We start from the raw sequence: 21,118 nt of genomic DNA, 5'->3' as shown, positions 1-21,118 counted from the left end.
GGTTAACACAAGACAATAGGCAAATGAATAAAAAAAAAAGATACCTCTTATAATCTGTAATATCTCTAGACATGTCTTTAGATAAACTGGGGGGAAAAGGGTAGTAGCTCAATTAAAAGTCTCCACTGCTGATAGTCAGTGGTCAAGAGGATCAGCTTAAGATGATCTTAAGAGGAGAGGAAGAAATAAATTTAGCCAAGTTAGTGACACTTAGGGGAAACAGAGTTGGGTGCTTTGCCCCTGTTCCTGACCAGGTTTTTCATTCTCCATAGGTGCTAAGCTACTAATTTTTTTGAGGAAATGGGAAACAATTTTCCCAACATTTCCAAATTGGCTTCTTAGTTTGTAATCTTCCTTTCAAAGAAGTTAAACACCAATGCACTGTGGTATTTTTATGTGTCAAAAATGTAATTAGTACCTTGTGAAAATGTTATTAGTACCTTGTGTAATTTCAAAGACTCAGAGCACTTGATGACAATGTTGAATACTTAACTCATTTTGCCTAACTTCTAAGCAGGTGCCTTATAACACTCCTTTCACAGCGTCTACATTACTTATGGAAACTATCTCCTTTCCTTCAGGCTACCTTACATTTGTGTAGAAGTTTAAACATCAGTTTAAGTCATAGTCGCAAGAGATGTGGATGTTACAGGAACAATTTTTAGGTCCCTAAGAGTGAAATGTTTTCAAAAAGCAGAACTTCTCCTGAGTGTTGAAGAAGTACAGTGAAATATAGGGCTACATATACCTTTACAAACACCAGCTCTATTCATGCCTACTGGATGTATGAGAAGTGGAATTAATCCATTCCATCTGAACAGGCCACTTCATTGCCTCTTAGCACTGGTTAGCTATTCCTTGAACTGTGGAATGAAGTTAGGCAGATTATGGATGTGGCTAAGCTGCTAGTTTCTGAGAAACAAGAGGTGTGTGCACTCTTTCTCTCCTTTGTAACACCACTAGTGTGAGGCTGGTCATAAATACAGCATTTGCTCTATAAAATCTTCAAAGCAGTAATTCAGAAGAAATTTGGGTTCTGCTATGGTTTATGAAGTTCTGCCATTGACTTCAGTAGCACAGGACATCACTTTCTCTTTAACATGTTTTGACACTACACGATTGATATCGTATAAATGAAAAAATAAAAATATGTATATTCTTTTTGCTACAGATTGGATCCTGTCTTTCTGTAAGCTCCATGCCTGCGCTCGTCTCTTCATGCTTGTGATTCACACTTAGAGCTTCATGCGGTGGCAATGGAGATAGCAGAGAATGAGTGGTAGGGATGACTTTGGAGACAACAGAACTACAAGTGCAGATTCTCCAGTTCAGGAGGATCATTCAGTCCAAGGGGTCTTCTTTTCCTGCTTTAATTCACTTTCCTCTTTCTAGAAATGGTTTCACACTATGTAAAATGAAATCAGTAAATGGAGAATTAGTTGACTTTCAGAAATCACAAAATCTTATTTTCTGGTCCCCATAAATCTTGCAATACTTATTATTGCAATTACATGTTGTCATCCAACAACAACCAGTTTTTGATCACATTTCTTCGTAAGAAAAAGACGGCCTGTTTTTAATTAAATATTCTATTTATGGCCCTAGTGATTGAAAACATAACTTAGCTGAGATTTTTACTAGGTTGCTTTTTTTGGCAGAAAATGAAATGAAAACAAACCTGGTGATTTTCCTTCGTTATTTTGCTGTGTGTAACATTTTATAGAAGGCAAGATGAGTTTGCTATCACACTAAAAATGTATTTAATTATGTGTTAATTAATGTTTAAAAATATATTTACTTAACTAAAACTAGAATGTTTTCAACATTACAAACAGTATGTATCTTACCTTGAAGTGAAGACTTTCCTTTATTATGATTTTCCGAAGTCTGATAATGGAATCGGATTCTTCCGTAGCATTCACAAAGTGATAATCTTGGATTGCTGGGAAGCCTCGCTTATTCAACAGCTCTCTAGTAATTTTACTCATGCAGGCCTTACGTTGCATTTCATCAGAAACATCTAAATGAGTGCCAACAAGAATGACGGGTGATGTTGAAGCTCGAGCCTGTTATTAAGATCCATACAGTTGATTAACTCAATAGTAAATGTTGATGTTATTGTTTTATATCCACATAAAATGCGAACAATTTAGTCGAAACAATCAATACAATGAAAAAAGCAACCGTTTCTCCCTCTTTAAATATACCTCTCTTAAATAAGTTTGAAATCTGAAATACGATGTCATGTCTTTATCCAGAGTAAGTTTAAACTGCAATCCCACATAATAGCCTTGACTGGATAAGGCAGTAAAAATGCATCAGCCTATAAATATGAAACATTTTTTAACATACAAAGAGCAGTCTATTTCAAAATAGAAATATTAAAAAATCAGCTTTTTCTAAAAGGAAGCAGTATAGATCTGGATTTCATACTTTACAGATTAATTGCAAATTAATTGACAACTTGTCATTGTCAGTAAGATAGAGGGACAACTGTATTTTTCATTAAAAATGCCCAACAAAATAGAAAAGCAAAGGGTACTCTGCTAGTTGTCACCAGAACAGTGCAGCAATGAAACACCAGCGAGTACTGCATAGCAAAGGAGAACACAACAGAAAGGGTCTTCATCAACACTAAACAGACTGTAAACCCTCTGTCCTGTATCACTGCTCAAGGTGAAAAGAGTGGAAAAGACGAGTTTAACAAACAGGATCAGTATACAAAATCTTTATGTAATTGCATTGCCCAGCCACGGCTAACCATCATACAAAAGGAAAAGACAAGTAATGCTCACCATGGGGTGATTCCATCAAATGAAAATAAAACACATAGAGCAAAAGAAAAATATATAGGCAGATTCTCAGACCAATTTCCCTACCATAGTCCTGGAATCATCCCTATTAACAATAGGACGCTAAGCATGCACTTAACAGCATGATTTCAAACCTGCATCTAGTCAGTTTAACATTAGCCAAATTCTGATTTCCGCAGAATTTACAATGGCATAAAAGAAAAAGCAGGTTTAACTCATCATCCCTTTAATAATACCCATTTCTTATTTTTATCAGTCAATTAAAAATATTGCCAGAACATACAAACTATTATTTTGCAAATCACTCTGACCATTTTAAGAACAAAATGGTGCTAATCATGTCTTTGTATGTCTACAAATATTTTCATATCCAATATATGATTACTTCAGCTCTTGTTTCATCTTACTATTTTTATTTGCTGAAGAGCTTCTTTCCTCTTCCCCCGTCTAAAAATATTTGTGGTTAATTTGCTGTTCACCAACAGCTCCCTGGAAAGTGGAATTCCATTGTGTATGTATCTATGGCTTACCTTGATGTTAAAAAGCCATGGCTTCATAGCATCCACCTCTGCTTGTCCTTTGCTGAGATCATAAACAGCGAGATATAAAGCTCTTTGGGTCATAAAATGAGGATGGGTACTGTAGAATTCCTCTTGTCCTAATGATAAAAAATTTCCACTGTTGAGTACTTCCCTCGTGGAATATCTTCAGATCACAAAAAGGCAGGAGAACACTTATTCTCAGATCACTAATCCACAAATAAAATAAATGCTTACAGAAAATTGTCTAAATTGACAGGAAGCCTGTAATAACTATGAATTTTAGGTAGGTACTCTGTGGTAGCTCATTGACTGAAGTTTAGTGTTGAAGTATGTAAGCTAGTTTTAAATCAAGAAGTGTAAGATTTAACAACTAGATAAACATGGTTGCTGCAAAGACAACTTGAAAGGTCATGTTTCTTTTAAAACTCCAGTATTTCTCCTTCACTCCTTCCTTCCCTTCCTTTCTTCTTTCCTCCCTTTCTCCTATCCTTTCAGCAACTTCAAAATAAGACTCCTAAGTTCGCATGATTAAGCACTTAAAATCACAATGGAAGCTGGACATTCAGCTTTAATTCTGCTCTTCTGTGCTTATCCATTGTGATATAGACTGTATTTAAATGATCGTGGACCAATGTTTAAAAATAACTTTTCTATAGCCTAAAATACCCCTGAATTTCAGAAGTGCTTCTGGAGTCCCCCAAACTTAGAAAGTTTTCCAAAGTCCAAAGTTTAAAGACGCTGCCTAAGTGCTTTGTTTTCTGTGACATTACGAAACAGTGATACTGTAGAGCCCAGAGAGACTCAGACTATAAAAGGGAGAAACAGTTGAGTGGAAGATGATTCTTCTGGTGACTGATTACAAGCAGTTTCTTACTATTCTGAAATGACAGTTCTAGAGTGCTATGGTTGAAACGAGTGGTCAGACCACATTTGGTGATGAGAAATTCCTGAGGCCTTATATTAAATTTGAGAGATTATCTGCCAATTTACAGAATTCACTAATTTAGAAGTGGTTACTTGACTTTTGGTGTAAATTTGCATGATTCTACTGTCCAGAATTCCAAATTTCACAGACTGACTCTAAGTAATGCATTACTGTGTTAGAAAAGAAAATAGTAAAGGACAATAAGCTCTTGAAATACCTCCAAAATCCCACACATTTAATATAAGCTCTTTCTTCATTTTGCCTTTCCCTTGAATGATCCAGTCTTTTACATCAATGCCTACTGTAGCTTTTGGAGAGCCCAATTCTGTTCGTTTGCACTTCATTAGTTGTTGTAGCAGGGTGGTTTTCCCACTGCCAGTGTTTCCAACAATCATGAGCTTCATTCTGTTATAAGGTACAGCCTTCTTCAGTCGTTGTTGAAGAAATCTGGCATAAAAAAGTTTGCAGTACTCATAGAAGTGTATAATAAAGAAAATATCAACAGAACACAAGACCATACCATTTTCTTCAAATTTTCAGTATGTGTTTGACGTTACTGGGATTTTAAGTCTATTCTAATTTCTGACTTGAAAGTTAAAGCTTAATTCAGAATGTGTCTCTTTATTTTGTAAATAAAACAGAAACATATTAGAAATCATTGGTAAGCACCATTTATTGCATGGTTTATAGAAGCACCAAATTCAAGAAGTAATACTATTATAGTCTAAATCACTATAATCTATTTTATGTGTGCGTTGATATGATATATGATACCTTCCATAGAGTAGCATGCTGGAATTCATACAACAAACCAGCATGTCTTTTCAAAAGGATATGCTCTTTTCTTAATGCTTACTGCATATCCCAAGAAAGCAAAACAAGAATATTCAAGAATGATAGGGCAACAAACCTGATAATGTCTCTGGCTTTGAATCCCACATGTTTGAAGTCTAAATTAAGATGGAGACCTTCCAAAGGAAGATCCCAGATTTTGGACAGTCTTCCCATTTCATCTGGAAAGAATCTCAAATCGGGATTATGACTTACATCCAGAGAAGTCAAATTCTCTAGGAAGCCAATCTGAGGAGGAATCTAAATAAAAGAACATTTAATGGGCAATTAAATGTTTAAAAAAAAAAAAAGTATGAGCATGAATACATTAATGTGTAACAAAACTAGGTATTATTTTTACTGCTGTAGTTTAACTTTTTTTAGTAAACAGGCCTAATATTCCATGCTAATAGACAAAGGACCTCATAATGAATTCATTATACAAACTGATTATATGACACATTCCAGACAGAAAAGCTTAATAGAATAGGGTGGTTTGCATTCACAGGAAGTACTACTTGCACTAACATACCATTTCATTAATAGAATTTACAATTTTATGAGAAGTGACATGACAATCAAATGAACATTGAAAAACTGCATTAAATTGAAAAGTGATTTCATTTTCTTTAGGTAGAATCTTACACTTTACCTCCTTTAACTTGTTGTGGGACAGGTGTAGCTTTTCTAGCCTAGACCATGCACATGCCTTTTCACTTAAGTCCAAGACGTCTATTTGATTATAATTAAATAACAGCTCCCTTAAGTTTAATGATTTCCAGTGCATTGGTCCAGGCAGGCTTATGATCTTGTTTTGGCTTAAATCTACTGATCGCAAACTAAAAACATGAAATAAAAAAAAAAGAAGTTAGCAAATGAAAAAATAAACCTGAGATTAACTGGAACTGTATTCATTTTTAATAAATAAACAAATAGATTAGATATCAGAACAGACAGTTTTCTGACAGCAATGTACATGGAAGACAGAGAATTACTACTACAAGCAAAAGTAAGATGATATTATAAGTAGGTCTTCATTACCTCAGAAAAAATTATAAGAAAATATATATGATTGATTCAGTATAATATTCTTTCAATGTATTTGTGAATGAAATTGCCTGGTCATGAAAATAAACATCCACACTATACTGTGTGTATAAGTTTCAGATAGTAAATTAAAGAGTCACTTTAAATAAGTGTACATATTGGGATAATAGTCCACTTGCTTCTTTCTACAATTTGCAGACATGCATGGCTCTGTTCAGATTAGTAGAAGACACAGATAAACATGGTTCACACTCCTGTAGTGCACAACTAACGTAATACTAATACGTATTTTCATGTGCTTTTTTATAAATCTCAAATTAAAAAAAAAAGCAATGGGGAACTTCCTGGTATTATCAACTTTCTAGAACCCAAGATTCCACTTATAAACTATGGAGCCCCACTAGGTGATCTGAACTGCTCTCTTTCTTGCTCCTAACTTAGGAAACTAACACCAGATGCTATGGCTACCTCACTTATCAGAATGTTTCTATGAATATATGTTTGTAAAAACATGTATGTGCATAAATTACATAGTTCAACTACACATGTATTTAAGAACTACATAAAAAAGAACATTTCATTCCCGTAAGTCATCTGTTGGATAAATATGCTGTTTATGTACTGTGGAAAATGAAGCATGCAAAAAATCCATGCAACTCCTTATTGTCTGGGCTGGGAGATGTAGAACCTGAAAGCTGCACCTTTTTCAACATATCCATTAAATTTGCTGCTGTGAATATAAATGTTAGCATGCTGAAACAGTGTAATATCATGTTAATAATGACATGCTCTATGTAAATTTGATTAATGTAAGTTCACAAACCTGTGAATCTGCCCTCCCCATAGTGCCATCAGCACTCACATTTACCCACATCTATCAGATAACTGATCTGATCATCCCTTCCAAGCACTCCTTCCACAATCTGATTCTAGTGACCTGTTAAGGTCAGTAACTTCTATAAAAAAAGAAGTCTGATTTTCACATGAGTAATGCTTTGAAGGTATAGCAAAATAAATGTCACATGCATCTTTATCACAATTCCATCTAGAGGAAGTGTCATTCTTTGAGAATAAATATCTTGTGATATTTGGGAAGTGAAAAACTAATCTCAGTAGCCTTGTGCAAAAGTCTGCAGAATTTCTTGAAAAGGAAAAATTGCCAGTATCTTTTTACTGTTGGTTTCAAGAAAATAATAAAATTATTCTGGTCTTCTCAGCAAGAACTGTCAGCTTCAGCAGTCAAGCAATATATTCTCAATAACAATGATTTGAATCTGAGGAACAGAATTTCTCAAAACAATGAAGAAAACATGACTGATTTGTCTTCAGTTAAAAGCTACTATGTTTTGGATTTAAACTGTTAGAATATTTCCTGAAAATCAGTAAAACATGCAGAACTTTTTGCTTAACAAAGGTCTTGCCATCAGATTTTCTTCATCGAGAACTTGTCATTAACTTCAATGAATAAAATAGTAACTTACTGTGGTAGAAGAAGAATTGCTTCTGGAACATTAATAAAATGATTTTGGGATAATTTTAAGCTTGTTATGCTGGATGACAAGTCAGGTATTATTTCTAGAGCAGAAAAAGAGGTTAATCCTATTACTTTTCAGAACTGTTCAAATTATTTTTAAGACTGGAATTTTCTAAAATCAAAGACAGACTAAAAAGTCAGTCTACCACCTTCTATACACAGGTCTTTGTACAAGCTACCAAAGGCAGAATCTGAATCTTTTTTTTAAAGCTTATTTAAAACTAAACTCCCAAAATGAAAGAAGTTTAGAACTGAGTTAATGTATTGGCTTTTATCACATTACATACTATCATACTTCATCTCATATTGGCACTAAACACTGAAATAATCTTACTTGCGCTTTACTGTATTGCCAGTGTAAGTAACATTCCCATAATTCACCCAGTGAGTGGTGGGACTTATGCATATAAAAATGACTCTAATGGTTCAGCTGTGTTTAATGCAGGCATAAGAGCTACGTTCTGAAATACTGTGACAATAATTTCAAAACGGAAGATTTTATGTCTTGAAGACAGAAATAAATTCTGACAGTAACTTATGAACTCCTGCAGTATCATTAAAATCTCATTTATGTAATTTGTATTTTTCATAGGTAAATTAATTTTGACACCTTTGCATAAAGTATGCTAAGCCACTGAAACCCACTCTCAATTCAATTGCTTAAACACTGGGTTCTGCTGAAGGTGATCTGCCCTGTGGTACCTAAGCCATCTGCACATGGCTTAGAGATACAACACAGGAACTATGGAAGACCTGCTTTTTCTGGACCAGAAGCTGTAAGCCAAGTGTGATACTTCAGGGCATCTCAAATGACACCTGCATTCAGGCAAGTGAACCAAACATTCTGTCTTATTCAGAAGACAACACTGGATATAGCGTGGTAATACTTAGAATCATAGAATCATTTAGGTTGGAAAAGACCTTTAAGATCATCGAGTCCAACCATTAACCTAACACTGCCAAGTCCACCACTAAACCATGTCCCTAAGCACCACATCTACACATTTTTTAAATACCTCTAGGGATGGTGACTCAACCACTTCCCTGGGCAGCCTGTTCCAATGCTTGACAACCCTTTCAGTGAAAAAATTTTTCCTAACATCCAATCTAAACCTTCCCTGGTGCAACTTGAGGCCTTTTCCTCTTGTCCTATCACTTGTTTCTTGGGAGAAGGGACCGACTCCCACCTCACTACAACCTCCTTTCAGGCAGTTCTAGAGAGCGATAAGGTCTCCCCCGAGCCTCCTTTTCTCCAGACTATACAATCCCAGTTCCCTCAGCCAATCCTCATAAGACTTGTTCTCCAGACCCTTCACCAGCTTTGCTGCCCTTCTTTGGACATGCTCAAGCACCTCAGTGTCTTTCTTGTAGTAAGGGGCCTGAAACTGAACACAGTATTCAATGTGCGGCCTCACCAGTGCCGAGGACAGGGGGACAAACATTTCTCTAGTCCTGCTGCCCACACTATTTCTGATACAAGCCAGGATGCTTGTATTGTATGTATTTCAGTACAGTATTAAAGCTGTATTAGTACTAGATTTGCAAGCTAACTTTGAACAATTTCCTCTGCCTTTCCTCTGAACCTTCCCCAACAATATGTACTATCTTGAGTACACTCAACCATTTTTACAGCATCCACTAAAAATGTAAAAACAAGATGAGTTACTCTGAGTCAGATCAAATGTCCATCAAGCCCCACTGGAAGTACATGGCTTTCCAACACTGATCAAAAGCTGATGTTTAGGGAACTGTATAAACAAGGACAAGCAAATGTGGTATTTTCCTTTTCTATTCTCCCAAGACTTCAAATGCTGGTGGCTGAGGGTTTTTGTGACTTGGAATGGTTTCTAGAAGGTGGATCCTATTTTCACAGATACTTACCAAGAGCATTCATCCTGGCATTGAACTGCTCCAGCTTTGTACAGCCCATGAAGACATTCTCAGCAAGGGATGAAATATTGTTCTTACTAATGTTTAAAATTTTCAGTTCTTTCAAGCATATAGGTGAACATAAGCATGAAATTTTGTTTCTATGATAACAAGAAGAAAAAAAATATCCGTTTTTTATTCAGAAACTATTAGCTAAAGAGTGAAAGTAAAGAGTATTGATCTGGCAATGCTATCCTTACACTGGTAAACCAAAAATAAGATTTTTATCTATACAGAGACTGACCAGTCAGCAAAAACACTGGTACATGTGGCAACATGCAATAACATGACTGACATTAAGATTGTTTTAATTAATTTGGAGAGCAAATGTCAGAATGTACTACAAGGTGTCATTTCCTGATTACATCCTGCAGCTCAATCTCACACAAAGAGGACTGTTGCATTTGTGAGTAGTTCTGTTTACTAAAGATATGCGTTTGCAGGATTATAATCACAGAATGACTATCAATCTAAAAAAAGAATGGAATTCCATATAGGGGATACAATTCAGGATGAGTATATATTGTTACAAACAATGTATTCTGGGAAGAAGAACACCAGAAAGAGAAAGATACAAAGATCCTGAAAATCCAGAGATAAACAAACCGTGCAGCACTGTTTTGCAAGGGTAATATTGCTAATAAAGTTCAAAACGAAGCTAATGAAGAAATGCTACAGGATTTTGAATTTAAAATATTGCTTTTGTAAATTTGACCCATGTTTAATACTGCTTGCTTTAGTTACATATGTTGCTATCTTAATTCTGTGTGAACTTCTGTGTAAAAAATGTCACCATCTTATTTAGAATAAATTATGGGAGATGAATGAGGCAGTATCTGCAGTTTACAGAGCTATCAATAATAGCATTCTTAAGAAATCCGTATAGGTATGAATTATCTCACTCACAAATATGATAAAAAGTGCTGGTAAACAAAAAAATACATATTTTCTCTGCTTCTGTCATTTAAAACATATCCATACCAATAAATGCAGTTCCGTCAATCATACTTCCAAAAAACCTTTGGTGAATATGAAATACATTGGAAACTGTATTCTGTATACAGAAAACCTAGTTGAGTATGTTAGACAACACAGACAGTCCTGTGGATGAATAGTATGGCAGTAGAAAAATGCTGAACTACAACATTTTTAGTATGTTACTGAAACTGCAATGCTATTAGATTCTATCAAAGCCCAAAGATATTCTCATGTACTTTTTAACACAACACTGAAAATTGTAGTAAGTTACACATTTGGAAGATAATGTCAGTGTTCCACTGCTGTCTAAACAATCCTTTCCATGCTATAACAGTCATCATTCTGGATGACAAATATACTACTTTCTGTTACGTTTGTTATGCTACAGTCCATTCACTAATGCTACTCACCCTTCTAGCAATAGCTGTTCCAGATTTTCAGCAACATTTGTAAGAAATTCAGGAGTGCACACCAACTGATTGTATGAAAGATTAAGTTGCTTTAGAGTTGGACATCTGAGGTATGGATCCAAAGCAAAGGAAGGTCCAATGTCATTTCGAGAGATATCAAGATTTGCAATACAATTCATTTTCAGTAAGTAAGTTGGAAAAGAAGTGAATCGGTTACTGTGCAAATCCAAGTAAGTCAAGCATTTCAAGTTCTGAAAGAAAAGGATAATTTGTTTTTAAAAAGTTAAATGAAAATATGAATTTATAGGTTTTAAATTGAGTTATATTTTATACAATTTATTAATTTACTTATATTTCTCTCACTAGGAAAAATAGCAGAAAATAGCAATCATAGCAATGTAACCCATAATATTTCTATTACAGAATAAAATAGAAAGCATTCTTCAAAATTAATTAGCTCAGTTTCATAAAATTTAACAGATAAGAATTGCCTGCAGTTCTCGGTTTCATTTACATTATTATGTTACTCAATATAACATGTCCTAAAGCAGTTCTCTGCAGTAAATGACTTGAAAATGAAAATACTTTTATTTCTAGCTGAACGTAAATCCACTGAATGAAAATTGAGTGAACGTATGAAGCATGCAAAAATATACACCCATATTCGTTAGTAGTATTGTTATGGGTACATTGTTAGAGACGAACAATTTATTTAATCTCAACTTGTATTACATAAAATTATGCAGAATTACTTCACACAGTTGTTCTGGAATGTTTGTAAGAGCATTTTGGTGGAGCTCCAGTTTCTCAAGATGTTCCAGATGACTAGTTAAGCAGCTATTCTGGCTGATGGCATCAATGTTCTCCAGCTCATTTGATGAAAGATCTAGTGATTTAATATATTCTTTCTCTGAGATCAATGAAGAAAGACTGTCTGATGGTCTTATATGTGGTGAAAATTTTGAGATGCCTTCTATTAAAACAAAAAACATGGGAAAACCAGCATGATTTAATTTATCACGTAATTAAAATTAAGATCAATCAACTTGGGATGTAAAGATGCAGAAGACAGTGAATGTTTGGATATTGGTTAAGATCCAAATCCATGAAGACTTCTATTAAGAGACAAATTTATAAGACCATAGGGAAGAGATGGACACTTATGCACTGCACAACAGAAGTAGCTTTTGAAAGCTAGTAAGGGCGCTCATGAAATTTCATTGCCTGTTTAATTCTACATAAAATATTTGTGAAGCCCAGGAAAAAAATAAATTCCATGTATATGCATTATTTGTACTCCACTGTAGTATTTCCAAAATTTATCCTCCTCTTTGTAAACTAATGTATAATCTGACTAAAATCTTTGCATGCTATGCTTGTGAAAGCATTAAGGATGAAAAATCTGTTATATATGTTAAATTGTAGTTTACTTACTGGGGGATTCATCTGAAGGCAAGAATTTTCTTCTTTGTTTCATTAATGGTTCATAATCTGAGCCAGGTCCCTGGAAAATCCCAGAAGCGAACAAAAAACATTTATGGACATATGCAGATATCTGAAATGATCTGAATTCAGATAATTTCTTTTTATTGTGGTTTCTTTTTATCAGAACTTCCAGGGGGAACACAAAGAAACTATACATTTCAACTAAAAATAACAATAGGTCACATCTTTATAAAACTTACTGATCCACGCAATATGAAAGAACAGTGGATTTAAAGTGCAATGGAAGCAGTGCATTTTTTGGCAACCTAAAATGACTTTCACTAGGGTGGGGTGATAGGATGGAGCAGGATATTACAACAAATAACTTTCTCTAGGGAAGCCAGTCTCTCCAGTTTCCCTTTACAGTCAATGGAAAGAGACAAGCGTCTTTCAAAGGAACCTGACTTTGATTCCACTAATTTGTCCTCTCATGACTTCTTATGGAATCGGTCTCTCTTCATTGACTGCAGTAGCACTCTGAAGACCAGCTTCACTAAGGGGTAGTTAAGTCTTTGTGAACAGGCTCACAGTTTCTGTATCTACATTTGAACATCAGACCGGAAATTTGAGCAATTCACGAGAACGTGTACTTTTTATTGATCGTAAGTTTTTGCTGAAATAAACTCTCATCTGTACAGTGATCTGGAGCACAGTAATTGCACAGCAATAGAAGGAAATATTAAATGGCAACAGTGAGACAAAAGCCTATATGGTTACATGACCTTTCCTAACACTTGATTATTAACAATTTTGCTGTAGGCAACACAGATGGACTTATAAGAAGCCTGGAATGAATAAGGATCTGACTTACCACAGAGTAGGAATGTCGCGGCAAAGTAGGAGAACCTCTTTGAAATGCCATTTCCCTACAATATAAGTCAGCAACTGCAATGGAATTGGACTTCTTTTTTGTAAAAAGTGAACCTTCACTTCCTAGTACAAAACAGTAACAAAGGAGGACAAATAAGTAAGAAAATGTATTTAAAGATGAGGCTCAGAATTCCCCTGTAATATAGATGCTGACATACAAAGGAGAGATACATTTCAAAAGCATCAATATTGGCAGGATCTCACCTGTTAACTGTGTGTGAAATAGGCTAAGAATGTTGTCAACATGTTTTAGAGTACAAGGGCCATACTAACTTAACATGCTCCAAATACGACCTGCAGCTTGTTACATTGATGCTTTATCATTTAAAATTTCCAGCAGGTTGGCATTAACTATACATGTTTCTTAACACATCTTTGTGCTACTGCAGTGTAAATAACTTTTTCAAATAGAAAAAGGTTGTATTTTAATAGATAAACTTGCAGTCTCACATTTATTGAGAATGAAACATCAAATGACACTCTGGCTTTGGTGATTTAGGATTATCTGGACCCATTTAGTGTTCCTCTTCTCAAAGCTACTTTTAAAACTCCTAAAATCACTCTTGTTAGCAAAACCTGTATTTTTTTACCATAATTTACATATGACTTAATAACTTTTCTATGTGGGACAACAAATAGTACCCATCAGTATTATATGCCTGTGCTACAGTCCTACAGAAATGAAAAATGGTGTTGAATGATGTAAAGGAAAAGAACAAAACAGAACAAAAAAAATTATTTAGGATTCTCTGATTCCAGAATTCAAATTCTTCATCTGTGATGATTTTAAGTATCCAACAGTTCTAAAACAACAGTGACATCTGAACAAACAAAAGGTATGTTGAAAATCAAGGCCACTTACTCTTAGTATTAAGTTATCGATATTGTAGACAGAAATGCTGTTTTTTTATAAGTTAAAGGCATTCAGATTTCCTGACATGGTTACCAAGAATGATGTTGGACTGAACATAGACTTGTCAATTTACATATTCTGATCAATTAGATATCTTTGGGATAGAGCTTGTTTCACCTACTTTATTTGTTAACAATATAGTCCTCTATACCAGACTTAGTTGTGCGCACTTTATTTACAGACAACCCAGGGAATAGGGATTTCTAGATCACAATACACCTGACTTCATGATGAGACAAATTGTGCTCTTGAAGGACTTGCTTTTTGCTATAGACTATAAAGGCAGCATATGAGAATAGCTCATAAACAGACATAAAAACAGTCAGTATCTAAAATTGGTTGGATGAATCCCACTCTTTCTCTCTACAAGAAACTGAATGCATGAAGAACTAATTTTAAGTGGATAAAGGTCCTAATTTTGTAAATAAAGCACATACTTGCCCATCATAAACTACTTTCCAATGTTACCACAAACAAAATTTTAGATAAAACTATTTCTTTTTGTGGGAAGTGTTTTATCTCAAATACAAATAAACAACTGATTTATGGCTATGGTCTAGCCCTGGTACACTAGATTGGGATTATAAAAAGAAAAAAGAAAAAAGAAAAGAAAAACAATTACCTTCACTATCAATATCATCACTGAAAGGAAAAACACTGTCCACTAATGGGTCAGAAATTAAATTCCAATCATAGTTTTTATCCACTCCGTCTTCAGAGAAGTTTAGATCAGAGGAGGCTCTTGATCTATCCTCTGAAATATTCTTCATCTGGAATTTAAGCACCATTCTTGCCAGTGCAGAACCTGCATCTGTATGTATAAGAAACCGAAAAGATAGCATATTCTCCAAGAAATCCAAATAGCTTTAAAAAAATTAACAGAAATAACTTGATCTATTTTCAAGGTTTGGCAGTCTTTCTATAACCAGCTGAATGCTATGAGGAGATCCTCAACTGAAGGTCTTGATCTAAAACACTTTAAAACACTTATATAGTACCATCAAGAGATATTAACACATTTTGTATAGCAAATTCTATATATACTCACTTTGTTTTCTTAATGGAGTAAGTTTATCTGGGAACAAAGGAATGAGCCAGGAAGGTTCTAGTCTCCCAATACCAAATCCTCCAAGACATATACTGCTGTTGGCGACATCAAGGCTAAGCCTCTTTAAGAGCAAGCTGATGATTTGGCTATCTCCTCTCTTTATACTGATGGCTAAAGCACTTCGAACATCCTGCTCTCTAGCACCGTTGGCTAATAGCAATTCCACCAATTTAGGATTATTTCCTTTCTCACAAACCTAACAGACAAAAGCAATTACAAAAACTTATGTGAGACACTCAAACAACAGCTCAGACTGCATTAAGAGACTTGTCTCAAATTCAGAGTCATTGTATTTTTAGGATCATGTCTCTTTCTCAACTACACAATTCCCTACCCCTCAGAGCATATGGATGCCTAAGGCATCTGAGTACCAGCTCCCATCTTCCTGAAGTCTTTGCCCAAAATATAACAAATGCTTGAGTTCTGTAATTGTAATTTCTGCCATGAGTGCACAAAATATCCAGGCAAAGATGAATGGTAATTTATGTAGTTTGGTTATTGCATGCGGTCTATGGCAACTCCATTTATTTATCTGTTCAGTGGAAAAAAAGACACTTAGGGGTTATTTTGCCATGTCATCTGGATATCAGATGAACAAGCAACAATGGTGAGACTCGTCAGGCCTTGCCCAGTGCTAGGGAGCTCAGGTCCACTGACTTCAGTCAGCTTTACTCCTTCCAATCTCTCAGCCTGCATTGCTCCACAGAGCAGTGTTGATTGTGAATATTACAAATATTTTTTAGAAATACTTCCAGTTACTTCAATATTTCCACTGTGGTTCACTAACAGTGATTTGCCTACCTAAGACTCCATGGATGGATGGTTGGTTTCAAACCCAGCTATGCTTTATCACCCAGCCAGCTCTGCCAGCAGGAGTGAACACTTCCTAATTAATTTCACGCAGTACTGGTAGGGTTATCTCAGACTGTTTAAAAATTTGACACTGAAGCAAAATCAAGAAGTGCTCATACACAGCATTTCTCAAAAAAAATTTTAAAGGCAGTCACATTTAGCAAGGAGCCCTTACAAGCAGGTGGGAACAGCCTCTCTGTTGGCATTGCTGAATCCAGATGGGATGTTTGTCTATGGCCTTATTTAAGACACCAACGTATTTCAAATAGTTGATGCTCTGGATGTGGCCACTGTCTGGATAAAGCTCCTTACAGCTAGTGTGACTGCAGGCATTCCAAGATGTTATATTACTCTAGCTGTGTTGATAAAAAGTCAGAACTCTAACCAGAACAGTTAAATCAGCACAAAAACTGATGAGTATATCCATCTTTAATTACAACACAAAGTAAAAAAACCCCACCGTTCCAGGGCAGGCGTTTTGGGCAAAGTCTTCTCTGCAGGTCTAGAACAGAGTGGGACTAAGCACACTGAAACCTATCCATGCACAGTGGTGCCTGCTGGTCCATCTGTATTTCGGCCTCACAGAGCTTGGAAAGAGCTGAATTTGGAGTATCAGTTCATGGACTGGGCTCTAATGGGCTTGATGCCATCTGTGCCTGATTAGTTCTGAAAAAATGACTGGGAGTTTGCAAAGCTTGAGCTTTAGTCTTCTTTCTCAAATATTCTCCAAAGCTAAGGCTAAGTCAGTACTTGATTGAACCCAGGTTTGCACGTGAACAGGGTAAACAATCAGAAAGCATGGACTTTAAAGTGAACTTGCATCAGAACTGAACTGGCAGCGTGGGCACATTCTAGCTGACAGTGACCCTATGAGGTTCAGTAAAGTGAAGGGTGTTTCAATGAACATCAGACTGAGCCTGAAGTCACCATAAGTAGCACTGGTTAACACCACTCAGGTCACAGTTAGATTGCACTGGGTATTGCTGCTGTGTTCTGCCAAATATATGATTCCATGAAAAGAGAAAGCACAAATTTTAAAGCAATAAAACTATATATATTTCCATATATTACCTGATAGATCAAAGAGTTTGTCTTTGTCTTCTTATTAATATCAGCTCCCAGTAGAAGTAAACATTCAGCCATAATACTATTGTACTCAACACATGCTTTTTCCAGCATCATATTTTTTATATCATCATTTTCAGCTATTTTAGCAAAACATTTACAACACAGGCTTTGAAACTGAATGGGAAGACAAACAATCAAAGTTAGAACAAAAAAAGCACCAAAATCTTTCAGCTGTGGAGCTGTCAAAAGGCAGAAGATACCTGTCGATCTCGCTGGTCAGTGAAACACATAGACATCTGGTGGAAAATGACTGTGTCAAATGATTCATGTACCAGCAGCTTTGCAAAACAAGGCGATAAACCAAGAATTGACAAGATTGTATGAAATCCCTAAGAACACAATGAGAAGACTGAAATAAGTACAGTGTTAAAAAGTGTCATTTTAAAACAGGTTGTGCAACAAAATAAAATTTCAACCAAAAGATATGTGCTTTAATTTTTTTTCTTGCTTTTAAACATGCAATAATTCACAAATTGGAGAAGATCAGGAGAGAAGGCAATAACACCTGATGTCTTTGTGTTTATATAGCTGTAGTTTCATGCTTGTTTAGCTGGCCCACTTAAACAGATATTAACTGACACTTTTGAAAAGCCAAATTATGCACCATAATATCTGACAACATCCTGCCTGGCACTGACAAATGTACTCGTGATTTCCTGAAAATGTACAGACGAAACAATCTCCTTCTAAGGATATGAGATGAAGGTGCAGCCCCTGTCCCAATGTGTTGCTCTGTAATCCTTGAATTTGAAAAAAATACATAGGCTAAATGAAAAACTTAACAGGTGTACCTAAAAACTAAAAACAAATACAAAATTACCCCATGATTCTGCAAGTAATGTTCACCTAGAAGGGTGAAGTGGCTAAATTACGGACTCTGTCCAAGCCTACTTGAGACTAAATCACTTCAGGCAACTTCCTTATTCCACCACATTATTTTGATTTCTCTCTACATTGGTTGCTAAGCTAAATTTGGAAGCGTTGGGGGAAAAACAGCAGTAAAGAAGGGAGGCTGTGCTTGTGATATTTTCATATTGATCCAAAACAGAATTACAGAAACTCTCACAGGAAGCTGATCTCACAGCAAGCTCCATTACGCTAGAAAAATGAAACTGGCAACAAACAAGGAAAGCTTCTTCTGAAGCAGAGGAAATGGAACTTTCACACAAGGAGGACTGAACGTGTGTTTGCAGACAGAGAAGAACTCTCCTTCCATATTCAGAAGAAGATCCAAAGTCTGACACAGTATTCCAGTAATATCCTTCTTAAATACAGCATTCCTACGCTAAGCTTATTGCTGGTGACAGGGCTGGGAACTAAATTATTTTCTATTACTTTTAAAAGAAGGAAAATCAATACTATAATAAAGGTTACTTCATTAAATGGTTGTAGATTGACTGAATGATGGACCACGACTAAGAAATTTGTTCTACTTTGCAGATCTCAGAAATCTTAGATAAACACCTAAACCTACACTTACATATTCTGGATTGAATATATGCCTCAAAGAAAACCATCTCTATGGCAAACATATTGGTTTAATTATAAAGGCTTATACTAATCTAGTAATTGCAATAAAATCAAAATGAAGTAAATAAAATAAGTAATTATACTTCAAATATAGTTACATTAAAATAATTTTCTAAGGTTATGCCTTTCACTTTCATCTTTGTACACAGAAATAACACATACATGCATCTGGATTTCAGTGACCTCTTTAAATCGTCGCAGAGCAGAAACCAGAACTGTTGATAGGACATGCATAGTTGCAATACACAAACTTTTTCTTGTAATCAAAGAGTGTAGAAGACTCAAACCCAAACACTGTATGTCTAGAAGAAAAAAAGAAAGATTAATAATGTTGATTATTCAGACATTCTGAGTGGAATAAACCCATGACCTACGTAGTGTTATATTACTAATATTCCAGAAAGTTATTTGCATAAGCTATTACAGGGCCAGGCATAACTACAAAGAGGATGAACCTGAGGACTATGCAGTACTGCAGCCTTTTCTTGCCATGTAACCTACATCACATCCAGTACTAAAGAGTGTAATAGATAGGTTACAGCTTCTATGGTTAATCGGCCCCTCCTACTACGTCATTCACATTCTACTAACAAAACACCTTCCCTACCTTGTTCGTCTGGATACATCTGTAGGGTGTGAAGCACAGTGTCAGTAGCTCCTTGCTGGGTTAAAATTTCTAGTGCACCAGTGCACTCAGCTACAGAAGCAAGTAGTTTTAATCCACACTTCTGAATGCTAGGATTTCCAATAAACTAATGAAGAAATGAACATAAAATCAGATCAAGTTTGTTCTGCTTACAATGGCAACAGAAAAGTTGCTTGTTCTTAAAGTTATTCTTTAAGAACAAGCGACTGGTGTTCTTAAAGTATGTGAAATTACAGCTGATGTGACAATAAATAACAATAATCACAATTTCAAAAAGGTTTCTATTTCAACCATCAGTTTAAGCTGCTCATAACCTCCCCAGATTTTCACCTTTGATTCTGAAAATATTCCCTAGCTAGTTTTCTAATGGAAAGTGGGACTTTTTTTTCCTCAAGTTTCAGTACAACCATTCACAAGTTCACACCATTTTGCTAGGATAAGGAGAGTGAGAAAAAGTACTTCCTTTGTGGTTAAAAAGGAACAAAAATGGGGTTCTTTCAGAACTGGCACAAGTGATAAACATGGTGGCAACTGAAAAAAACATGAAAAGAAAAAGATATGAAGCAATATACCTATTACAACACCCCATCAAGATTTTAAAAGTTTTGGGTTTAGTTATATAGCAATTCAATAGGTTATTTGTGATTATTTTTCCCAATTTTCCCCCACTTTTAGATGGAGGAAACCTAGATGAGGCCTAGATCTGAAAGTGTGCATAGCTGTCACAGTGACTTGCAAATCTGCAAAATTATTTCAGTGGAGTCATGCCCATGTTCCTTCTTATTCCTTCTCTAGTTTTTCATTAAAATGTTAATTTCTAGCTGTTCTGGTTGATATTGTAGTACCCCAAAACACAAACCAGCTGGGTCACAAAGAGCAATCAGGATGGTCACAAAGCACTGGAGACTGTAATACATTCTGAAGTAAAAATTATTTTGCCTCCCTTGTTAACTCCTATATCCTCAGGTCAAGAAATCTCCTTTAGATACTCTAGCACTCTTTTGCTAAGAGGCATAAATTTCCTTGACTGAAGGTGTTTGGCAAGCCTAAAATTGTTGAAAGACTTCTGAAAAACTGTGAATTGCTACAATTTGATTGTGGTCATGTGAACCTTGGAAACCTTGTAGAGGTGGGATTCTTCTGAAGACCATGAAGTTAAACATTTCCTATCACTAGGATTTAAGGTTCATTTGCTGTGCAAAGTGCCCAGTGTTTTCTTTGTTTAGACTGGGTCTGCTTCAGCCTTTCCCTTTCCAGCTTACCCTTCAAGGCACTGTGATCGTTCTGTTTTCCAGTGGCTGGAAAAAGTTATAGAATTGAACAGTGAAAAGAATGGAGACAACTGAGAAACACTGTTCTGTTGAAAGTAAACAAATATGTAACCATGAAAGCCATATTAAAGAACCACTCAGTTCTAGGTGTAGTTGAGGTGTAGGTATGAGGACACTTTTCATGTATAAGCTAGTCCATTAAAAAATCACAAATAAACTGTATGCTTGAAAAAAGATTAGTCTTGTTTTTATAAATATCCTTTAGAGATATTGTATAAAGGATCATCTAATACACTCCAGAAAAGA

The 21,118-nt window shown here is 35.5% G+C and overlaps 1 protein-coding gene across 3 annotated transcripts in view; it reads right to left on the bottom strand.

Annotated features, from left to right (window-relative positions):
* Nucleotides 1-21,118, bottom strand: part of LRRK2 (leucine rich repeat kinase 2) — a 70,579-nt gene that overhangs the window by 22,705 nt on the left and 26,756 nt on the right. For all 3 annotated transcript variants that reach the window (XM_052789218.1, XM_052789217.1, XM_052789219.1), the window contains 17 exons: nt 19,503-19,647; nt 19,058-19,197; nt 17,566-17,694; nt 17,309-17,479; nt 15,326-15,581; nt 14,900-15,088; nt 13,306-13,427; nt 12,444-12,513; nt 11,762-11,982; nt 11,010-11,260; nt 9,574-9,722; nt 7,640-7,733; nt 5,764-5,950; nt 5,191-5,372; nt 4,498-4,727; nt 3,344-3,471; nt 1,848-2,066 (listed from right to left, as the gene is read on the bottom strand). In XM_052789218.1, coding sequence (XP_052645178.1) covers nt 1,848-2,066; nt 3,344-3,471; nt 4,498-4,727; nt 5,191-5,372; nt 5,764-5,950; nt 7,640-7,733; nt 9,574-9,722; nt 11,010-11,260; nt 11,762-11,982; nt 12,444-12,513; nt 13,306-13,427; nt 14,900-15,088; nt 15,326-15,581; nt 17,309-17,479; nt 17,566-17,694; nt 19,058-19,197; nt 19,503-19,647 — 2,883 coding nt within the window. The remainder of the gene's footprint in view (nt 1-1,847; nt 2,067-3,343; nt 3,472-4,497; nt 4,728-5,190; nt 5,373-5,763; nt 5,951-7,639; nt 7,734-9,573; nt 9,723-11,009; nt 11,261-11,761; nt 11,983-12,443; nt 12,514-13,305; nt 13,428-14,899; nt 15,089-15,325; nt 15,582-17,308; nt 17,480-17,565; nt 17,695-19,057; nt 19,198-19,502; nt 19,648-21,118) is intronic.

This window comes from Harpia harpyja, chromosome 6, assembly GCF_026419915.1.
Source record: "Harpia harpyja isolate bHarHar1 chromosome 6, bHarHar1 primary haplotype, whole genome shotgun sequence".
Taxonomy (NCBI): Eukaryota; Metazoa; Chordata; class Aves; order Accipitriformes; family Accipitridae; genus Harpia; species Harpia harpyja.
The sequence above is the reverse complement of the archived record's forward strand: the minus strand, read 5'-3'. Positions and strand labels throughout refer to the sequence as shown.